Raw genomic sequence first — 10,979 nt, 5'->3', positions numbered from 1 at the left:
CGATCAGAGTAATCACAAAAATAAAAGAAAAAACAAATTTGAAATTCATAGCTTATCTATTCTCTTTTCTTCTTCCTTTCCTCGTTCTTTCCTCCTCTCTCGAATATTTTCCATCTACATTTTTTTTCTGTAAATCCGTTGTGCTTAATTTTTTCCTTCATTTTTTTCTTTCATTTTCGACAACTAAATCCAGACTTTTCTAATTATATAATAATGCAAAAAATAGTGTAAGAGCCAACAACTGACCTCACGTTTGGACCCGAACGTTTGGATCTTGTACGCTCGGAGTCATGTTCACCGGTTTATCGTGCATCATACATATATATGTAAAATGCGACCCATAATATCGTCGCTTTGCGATAAAGGAAAAGAGACTCACCGAGCGGCGACGGCTCGTTCCGCGTGCCTGCTCGTCATCTTCGAAGAATCCTGGGCCGATCGTGCTGCGTGGGAAGACTCACGGCGGCGAGCAGATCACTCCATGCCAGGCACCCCGTGCGGTGGCGACGCGCACACCAGCCTTCGAAGCAGAAGACGTTTTCTCTCGAGCGGGCTTCGTTCGAGCGGGACGAAACGAAACGCACCCGCTGATCGCACGCGAATTCCGAGCGTCACGTCACGTCAGCGACGACTTTCGCTCGAACCGAACGATCGGAAGTTAGCCGCACGCCAAGTTCCGCGCGGAATTCAAATCGAAACTTCGCTCGCCTCGCGATATCGCGTTTCCCTTCTCGTCGTTCTCGTATACTAGAGACCTTATAACAGAATCTGACCATGAGCAGTTTTGTCAAAACGAGAATATGAAAGAAGAGATATATATATTGTCTCTTTTTATATTATCTCATTCTAACTTACTGAAGTTGACAAAAACGATAGTTTAATCAAAAGTTTGTCATCTTGTGGTCATCTTAGTGTTTTCCAGCAAGGACACAGTGAATCATTTCATCCTTGTTTAACGTTGACAAACAACAAAGTAACGATTCACTAGCTCAAGTTCAGTAGACTCAATAATTGAGTAAGCGCTCGCTGCTATTGATGTATTCTTCGAGGGTTAAAAGTCTAATTGGATGATCTAGAAAATGCAATACTCTTGCTAGAAAACTCCCACTGTTATAGAATCTTTGTTCCCGCACAATGGGCGTGTAGAAGGTAGATAAGTTATTTTTAATCTCTTAAGAGCTGAAAAAGATCTTTCCGCAGTGCAGAATGTTGTCAGGATTGTAAGCAGGAGTTTTATTTACATTTTTGTGTTCTGATATAATTTCTCTCACGGTTACATCTTTTTTCAAAAAAATTAACGACATCTTTTAAATTAAATTATGGATCCCTATTTTCTTGACCTCCATTATATTATAAAACATCGATGTAGTTTTAATTTGCTCCTGTCAAAATCAATTTTATATATTGTAATAATGCGATCAATGTCACTTTCGTTTCATCGAAGCGCTACATTTGGGCACTAGTGAAATACCGATCGACGGTCGTAAAAGAGGCAACCGCCGATCGAGTTGTAAACACATAACTTTTTATATATTTAGTCAACTTTCATTTTTATTAAAATAATGAATTATTTCAAAAAATAATTTATACATTCTTCGGATTTCCAAGTGTAGATTTCCATGTGTAGTTTCCACACATGGAAAAATTTCGAACGTGAAATATTATACTTCATATCATCTACACTGTAGTCAACGCCCATGACAAGAATATACATACAAATAGCAGCGAGCGTTCACTCAACTGTTGAGTCTGCTAAATGCATCCATTCTCACGTAAGAAGAGTCCCAATTGTCCACATCGTCAATTATTTTCCAATATATCACTCAATTTAATATAAAATTGGGTGGTATATTGGAAAATTTCTAAACACCAACTGAAATAAACAAATGTGTCCAATTGTTGTGCGCATGTGGAACCCTCTCTTCACATGTATTTCCTTTTTCTTCTTTTCTTCGAAAAAATATTGATTTTTCGCGATAAAATATTAATCAATTCGTTTGTTTTTTCCGTCATATCTCAATTTAGATCAGAGATATCCGTACCAGCTCAATTCATCTTCTAATACATTAGATACGCGCGAGGGAAGGCGATATGGCGATTAAGAAAGTAATTATACTTTGATCGAATTACTTGCTTTCGATTATATTCTTAAAAGATCGAGTCAATTAAACGAAGACTTCGCGCGAAGACTTTGATTTACTCAATACGTTACATATGCGAAGGTAGGCGTTTGCAATTACGTTCCCTCCATCTGTCGCGTCCAAACGACCATAATTGCACGCACATGTTCGTTAATCTTTACTGGCTCGGAGTAATTAATAATTAATCATTCGAGTTTGTGGGCATAATTAGCTGGAATTTAATCGACTATACGGATAAACTGATTCGTTACGTGAGACATCAAAGTAACTAATAATATCAAATATTATTCATCCGTAAATACTTTCGGAAAAATATGAAAATGAATATCATTAAATATGCAACCAAACAGATTTCGCCACGTAAATAAAACATTTATCGCACGAATCCGATGAAGAAAAAGAGTTATCGATGTTCTGTAACATGCTTTTCAATTTTGCTATATTCAATAAAAGGTATTCTTTCTAATAAGTTGTAATAAGTAATTATAACATCTTTATACGGCTTTACAAGAAAAATTTTATCGACATGTAGCCAGCAAATGAATTGACAACGACAATACATCAAAAATAATTGCTTTTCCCATCATACATAATAATAATCTCTTTAATAAACTTTATATATTTTTCCCATTGAAAGAAATACTAAATTTTAATAAATATTTGTTAGATAATTCTAAATAAATATTAACTAAATGTAAACATATATTTATAATTTTAAAAAAAGCTTTTTTTCAAATTGCAGAAAGAAAACTAAAATTATTTTCTTTTTGGAAAAAAAATATGATAGGTTTTACGAATACACACATCAATTTTTCTATTTTTGGAAAAGGAATCGAAAAAATCCGCGGAAAAATTGGAAAAAAAACGGTTTTCTTCTAGAATTTTAAAACCATACATTTATTTATGTAATTGCAATTAGAATTTATTTGATACAAGAATTATTAATTTGATTAACTATTTTTTGATTGAGCAAATATTTATTACTATAAGTAAATGTTTATTTAGTACTATTCAAAGAAACATGTAGTAAGATTTAGTAAATTTTCTTTTCAGTGCATTGGCCGCATTCAGCAGAATGTTTATTTTGTAATTGTTGGAAGTTTTCTTCGCACTCATTGAATTGTACTTTTAGATCTAAAAGAACAGTTCTATTATCTCAGCGCAGAAAACTTCCAGTAGTTACAAAATAAACATTCTGCTGAATGCGGCCATTTACTTTCTATTGACGAATGTCCTCATCGTAGATAAAATTCAATTTACAGTATTTAAAGATATCGAAAATCTTAGCAACTGAATATTAATTATAATATAATATAAAAGATATATAAAGATATATAAAGATATATATGGATTTAAATTATTACATTCTTTAACTTCCCACGACTTGAATAACCATTCGTCAATTTTGATGTCAAAATATCATCAGTTTGCAAGCATAGGGAACGGACAAAAATTATCAAATAATTCTCGTTTTATCTCATAATGCAATTCAGAAATTGTTACATGCCTTCGAAATAGCAAGCGAACGTCCTACCTGATCACGTCATGTAAACGGAAACCGGGAACGGATGATTTTTTTGTCTTGTCTCGAACAACGTAGAACGACAACCTGATGACGACGTAAAGCGAGGCGAGCGAGAAAGGAAAGGGGACGGCGTGCTCTTTCCTTGAACTCTCGGATGCGAATTCCGCACGCGACTGGCACTGATCGCGAGTAGGAGAGGATCACCGGCAGGAAAAATGATCACGAACTCGCGCGCGCGCACGTTCAATTTGCATGCAGACGATGTGCGTACCGGCAACTTCACGCGATAGCGGAGTACATACACCGGACGGACGCAGCGGTAACTTCAAGGCGATGCGTGTTTTTAAACGACTGGAGATGAGACACATACACACACGCGCGCGCGCGCACACGCACGTCTACCTCTCACGATCTCTTTTTTTTGATGTCGATGTCGTAATACGATGATAATAGGATGAGACGAAAGGACACGCGTCTTAGGGGAGATACACACTTTCGACTCTTGTTCCACGCCACGCGATTTGTCACCGCGAGCCAAGTGCGCGCCCGGGGCAGCGAGGTATGCGTCGTATGCGTGCGCGCGCCTGTCGCGTGTCACACAGCCGGTCCTTACCAAGGATGCACCAGCAACGACGTTAATTCCCGGAGCGACTCCGACGAAGGAGCGATCGCGAACGTGTACGCTACTCCAAGCCCCGCTCGGGCGACCGACCGACCGAACGAACGACCGACCGACCAACCCGACCGTACCCGTGAAAGGCGACTGCGACTTCACTCACTCCAACTAGTCGTCTACTCCAAGCTCCAAGCGCCGTAACCATCGCAGGAGTGGGGGGGGAGCTCCGTTTCGCTCGCGCTCGCCAATAACGCGCAGGCGCGGGCACTCCTTCCCCTCCCGCCCCACCAATTTTAACAGCTATCGTGCGGCGTGCCCGGCGAGAGCAGCTCGTAAAATTGGCGGGGACGGAACCGCGGCAACTTTACGCGTTACTTGCCAGACGACGCCACCGTACGGACATGCTTAAGCTTGCAATGCTTGCATGGTCAGGGCTGTCGCCTGTCGTCACGTCGGCAACGAAATACATATATGAATATATATCGAAGCGTATCTATTTTCGATATCCAGCAATACCTGAAGCCATTAAGAGCGACCGAGTGGAATCGTAGCTTATTTATAAAATCGATGTATATATACACAAGGATGATACCCACATCATCTCTAGTTTTTTTTATTTTGAGATAGGTGTATAAATACCTACGATAAACATGCATGTAATTTTTTTTCTTTAATATAAATTCTTTATGTATATTCTTCCAATATTTCTTTTTTATAATTCAAATTGCTTATGAAAATAAAATTAGTTTCTTTTCTAAAAGAATAAGATACGTACGTTCTAAATTAATATCTTGTATAAATTATTGCAGTAATTTACGATTTGCAGAGAGAGTTTAATACAATTTATGACCAACAAACGTTCTACATTAGAAGCATTGAACTGCTCATGGAAATAAAATTATAGTTCATTCTCTCTTAAAAAATAAAATACATAGCTCCTAAATCAAAATCTTATATATAGTGTCGCAATAATTTTATTTACAAGCAATTTAATAAAATTTATACGACCAACAAACATCTTATATTAAAAATTTTTATGAAAGTAAAATTAAATTTACTTCTTTTAAGTAATAAAATACGTACTTTCTCCTAATTCATCATTTTATACAAAGCAATAGTTCATAACACAGTTTAACTTTGTCTGATAAATGTTTTACATATGGTACAAATTTATGATATGCATACAAAGTTTAATAAAATTTATCTTTATTATGTATGAAAATGAACGTTTTACATATGGTGCGAAACTGTGTAGGTACAATAAAAATTAAACTAAATCGTAGAAATAACGAAGTGACAAACATTAAAATTAGAAAGAAAAAAATGAACGGAAATAAAAAATAGGCACGTTTTCATATGTGCAAATCATCAATAAATCATCGGATGTATCGAATCGTTTCTGTATCTATTTTTCAAATTATTTTACAAGAAACGAAGTCAGTCTTCGCTTATTAGCTCGCAAGATAAAAAAAATTTGTAACAGAACTAAACATTCCACAATCTGGTTTTTGAGATGAAAAACTCATTTAATTTTAGCAGCTCACAGAACTTAATATTCACAAACTCAATTTCATCCATATGTTACACGAGTTTTCTGTATGTAATTAAAACTGTTATGTACAATCGAGTCATATGGTTAAACTTTCAAACTCTGGAATCGTTGCTATTATTATCGAAACCTTATAATAATCTTCGTGATTCTGACAGGAGGAAAGCGCAAGAAACTTGTGAACCGTGATGAACGCGCGAGACGATTTAATATCTAACTAGCAAATTGAAATTTTATTATATATTTTATATGAATTTGGCCAAATGGAGTTTGAATGAAGTTACTTTAAGTCAAAAATTACACTGAAGTTTGCCATTTTTCTTTTCTTATTATAATTCAACAATAAGGAACTATTGATTAGTTGTTCATAATCTGCGTAATTTTATCGACATAAACGTATATATGAAGTTTAATAGCATATTAAATTCATATGAAACAATGAATTGGATTTATTGTGTTGTACGAGATTGTGAAATGAGAGAGTTATTTGAAAGCAAATTAACAAAGCCTGTCTCTTAGAAGTACATGACGCGATTCAAAACCGAAAATGAGACAACGATGACGGTTTGGTAAAATAATCGTTCACAGTTGTAAATAATCAAACATGGTAATTGAACAGATTTTCATATGTTCTCTGATGTTTTCACAATGTTCAAAAGTTGCAAACTACCAAAGACTTCCGTCATCTCAAGCCATGCTATAACGCATCGCTCGTAACACACTAAAATTTCCTACACTCGGCCTAGAATCCATTCTCTCTCCCTGTCTTGTCCGTTTGTCAATTGTCAATGAACATTTGTCTTTCTTTAACTCTTATTTTTTTATCTATATTAAATTATATCTCAATATACTGTTTTATTTATATATCTATATATATATATATATATCTATGTATATATCACGCCAGTCTCGCCATCGATTTAGTAATCTAGGTACACTTTGTTAACAAGCACTGGACCAACTCTTTCCTCCTCCCGTTTGTCCACGAATCTTAAAATATTCAATGTCAATTATCGCTAAATTATGCTGGCTTCTGCGAACCCTTCTTGCCAATAAGTGATTTGTGGATATGTGGAATAACACCTGCAATCAAACAACAATATACATAAATTTCTTTCTCAAAGGAAGTATGTCAGTAGTATGAAACAGATGGTTGAAAATATAGATTGTGAATAAAGAATCTTAGGGGGGAAGGTAGACGAGTATATAAAGTTAGAAGAGAATAGGAATTAATTAAGACATTCGAAGTAAGGAATGAGTAGTTTTAGAGAAAAGATTATGTAATTAGATGCAAATAGGAGTGCAGAAGAATGTGTGAGACTATAAAGCCTCTCATTTTTTGTAAAACAAGTTCTTTTCTGTTTGTTGAAGTGAATAAAATATTCTATTGTATTTATAAATTTTCTTCTTGTTTTTTCACTGATATAAATAAAAGTCATAAAAAAAATTAGCAATAAACTATATATGTACAGAAACTTTGAACATTACTACATACAAAATGTTATCCCATAAAGTTGATAATGTTCGAAATTATAAATAATTAAGAATAATTAAATTACGTTAATAATTATAGTTAAACATATAAGCTATATAAAAATTATGAAAAGACACGTACCTCCTCCTGCAATAGTTGCTTTAATGAGACTATCTAATTCTTCGTCACCACGAATAGCGAGTTGCAAATGTCTAGGTGTAATACGTTTAACTTTCAGATCCTTTGATGCATTTCCCGCCAACTCCAATACCTGAGAGCAAACAGAAATTGTAACTGTTTAATGTTAAACCATTCTATAGAAAATAAAATATATCGATAATAGCCATACAAACAATGAAAATAACAAGCCATAAAAATGATTGTCAGTCAAAGTGAATTACTCTCTCGCGTGTACATGGCAATTTTAATTTCAATAAATGTATATTGCCTTCAATATTAAATATTTAATTAATTTAAAATAAATTCAACTCAAAAATAAAAGCGGGAAAGAGTCATGTTTTTTAGAGACTGCGACGCCACCACACTTGTGATGCCGCGTTTGTAACACGGTTTTCTGCCTATATTTTAATTCTCTCTCTCTCTCTCTCTCTCTCTTTCTCTCTCTCTCTTCTGTATACAATGTCCACTCTTTCTTTGTCTCCTTCTTTCTTTGTCCCCTTCCTGAATTTACGTCAGCATAAACATTATTGCACATTAATTATTTAATTACATTGCATAAAATATAAATAGTTCAATAATTAGATATTAAATAATGTAACTGCGTCTTAAGTCTAATTTTAACTAAATTTACATCAAATTACACTGTTTCCAACTATATTCAAACTGTAATTAACGATTAGATAAAACGTTTTAAGATATTTCTAACGTTTTTGCAAACGCAATGTGTTAATGATAAAAACAATAATACAATTAAATGCATAAATATTTTTCTCACAAATAATCCTGCCTATTTCACCGTTATCATTTATAATTATTTATTGTTCGCTTCCTATCTCCTATCTTCTCTTTTGTCGGTTTAAACCGATTTAATTCTTATCTGTATCGATATCTCCTTTCGTTTAAATTTTCAATTGTCAAATTATCAGTTTGTCATACGAAATCCTCGATCTTATGAGATTTCTCGGAACTGAATGGAGTCTCGATTTCGGTCTTGGTTACAATATCAGTTACAATCTCTCGCATTCTCTCTCTCTCTCTCTCTCTCTCACACACACACACACACACACACACACACACACACACACACTCACATATATATTCACTTACCTCGGCCGTAAGGTATTCCAAAATGGCCGCGCTGTAGACTGCCGCAGTAGCGCCTACCCGACCATGACTCGTGGTTCTGTTTTTCAAATGCCTGTGAATTCTGCCTACGGGGAACTGTAATAAGAGACGGTGGTATTAGCCCGCGCTTTTCTCATCCCGGGAAAGCGATTTGACGAGAGCGATAATAGTACCTGCAGCCCCTCGTCACCTCGACACCCAGTATATGTTTCTTACATGTGAGAGCTTGACGTCACTATTACGCGCAGAAATGTATGTAATACGTGTATAGTGATATAAAAAGCTCGGTCTCGAAGTTGGACTTTAGGTTCAGAGCGAAAAGGGAACGACTGTTCGACTACCACGTAGTTATATGGTAAACTTCGTAAACATCATTACCAGCATCCTATTTTCCAGACGCTGTCAATAATATATATACATAAAGTATACTCGACTCCGTAATAAGACCGAACAACTTTTGCATTATATCTAAATTAGATGATTAAGGCGCAAAATTTTATTTTGTTGCTTACATTTACGATTGGAAACGATATCCCGAATACGAAAATATTCCGAAGAAATAATTAAAAAATTAACTGAATTTGAAGTTATATTTTTAATTTTATACCTGTAGACATTATATTTTTAAATTTGGATCTTTAAACTTATTTATGTTGAAATGTTTATTAAATAATATTGCCCAAATCTTACAGGAATATTCGAAAAAAATAATGATAGGCAAGACACGAAAAAAAAAACATGTAAATATGAAATCGTAAGTTTTTCCGTAAAATAAGTAAAATAACAATGGAATAAGTAAAGCAAATAATGTAATAAATATATCGTTTGTCGCTGACAAATACTAAATGTGATAAAAACATTCCGTAAAAAGACTCAATGGTCTCATTATTAAGTAAAACATTCTAGATAAGAGCAATTTCAAATATTTGTAAACTAGAAGATGAAAATAACACAAAAAAACTTATATAAATCTCAACAATTTCGTATTTCAAATAAACTTTCAAATTTTCTGCTCGGAAGATTTGCATCAAGACGCGAAATATGAACAATTTGCGATATAAATCGTATTTAAAGCTACGTTCAAGGTTGAATAATTATTTTATACGTAATTAACGAATAATTAGTAACGAATTAAAATTACTTAAATAAAACTACATTTGATCTGAACAACAATGTTCTCGATGGATTCACTGCATTTAAGAAACGGTTTCCCTATGAATGCAGAAAGTGTTTATTTAGGGCTGCACAAAAGAAATTTAATAAAAGAAAATTATAATAAAATTATAATAAAAAAAAATAATAAATAACTCGAAATATTAAAAATTTAAATCACTTAAATCCTCAGAAATATAGCAGAAATATACCCTAAAATCCAGAATTATTTGTTAAAAATTCTTATTATTGCTTAAAGATTAATGCCTATTCAATTTACTCTTCATTTTTTCCAATTTTTAAAATTCGAAAAAAAATAAAAATAAATTAAATTGAGATTAAAGTTACTCTACGTTGGTAGGAATGAACATGTATTTTACGATCAACAATATTTCATTTTATGTAGCATTTTGCGACATGCACCGATACGAGATACGAGAATAGAAATCAATAATTCAGTCACCTGACACCACAATTTAATCACCAAATGTTGACATATCAATGATATCGACTTAAGTCAATAATTGCGAGATTCTTGAAACTTCCTTGCGCTAGGGTACGGGGCACCTGTATCTTAATTCGCCACTGAGGACGCGTCTAGTGACTTCTGCCGGAACTTTTGCGTCAGTATCGGTCGAACGTTTTCTGGACGGATCAACTCGCGTCTACTATCCATTCATATGACATCCGGTCGTTGTCGGTCACGGCGTCGGTAGCCTCTTTCAGCTCTCGGTCGAGGTGGAATATCGAGCGATAAGCGACAGCATGGATTTCCGCGTAACGTTCATTAACACAACGCAACCGAAATGAACCTCGGTCGTTCTATTCGTCCTCTTCCGCGAGAATCGTCGCCCCGGGAAGTCGTGTCTGCTCGTCGCGGAACGTCCCGGGCACATTCCGCCTCGTCATTTCAACATTCCGCGTCGTTCTCCCCCAAGAGGGAAAAAGAGAGGGAGAAAGGAAAATTCCTGCTCATCTCTCGGCTCTGTTCGCGGAACCCGCGCGAATATCAGACCTCGTCCTGTTCTCACGCTACGAATATCGAGCGGTACGATTTGGCTCGCTCTTTCTCTCTCCATCTCTATCCCTTTCGCCCTGCCGCTCCTCTCTCTCTCTCTCTCTCTCTCTCTCTCTCTCTCTCTCTCTCTCTNTGTTGTGTGTTCTACTACTTACTACGTTACCGTACCGTCCGTACGACGTACGTCGTACGACTCTCT

At 35.2% G+C, this 10,979-nt stretch overlaps 1 protein-coding gene across 1 annotated transcript in view; it reads right to left on the bottom strand.

Annotated features, from left to right (window-relative positions):
* Positions 1 to 6,852: 6,852 nt before the first annotated feature.
* The window catches only part of LOC105626916 (histone H2A.V), a gene marked incomplete at its 5' end in the record, with an annotated part of 8,233 nt that continues 4,106 nt past the window's right edge, over positions 6,853 to 10,979 (bottom strand). Inside the window, 3 exons of the mRNA XM_012208208.1 lie at positions 6,853 to 6,914; positions 7,447 to 7,576; positions 8,593 to 8,706. Coding sequence (XP_012063598.1) covers positions 6,853 to 6,914; positions 7,447 to 7,576; positions 8,593 to 8,706 — 306 coding nt within the window. The remainder of the gene's footprint in view (positions 6,915 to 7,446; positions 7,577 to 8,592; positions 8,707 to 10,979) is intronic.

Source organism: Atta cephalotes (assembly GCF_000143395.1).
Source record: "Atta cephalotes unplaced genomic scaffold scaffold00007, whole genome shotgun sequence".
Taxonomy (NCBI): domain Eukaryota; kingdom Metazoa; phylum Arthropoda; class Insecta; order Hymenoptera; family Formicidae; genus Atta; species Atta cephalotes.
This window is presented reverse-complemented; position numbering and strand designations above follow the sequence as displayed.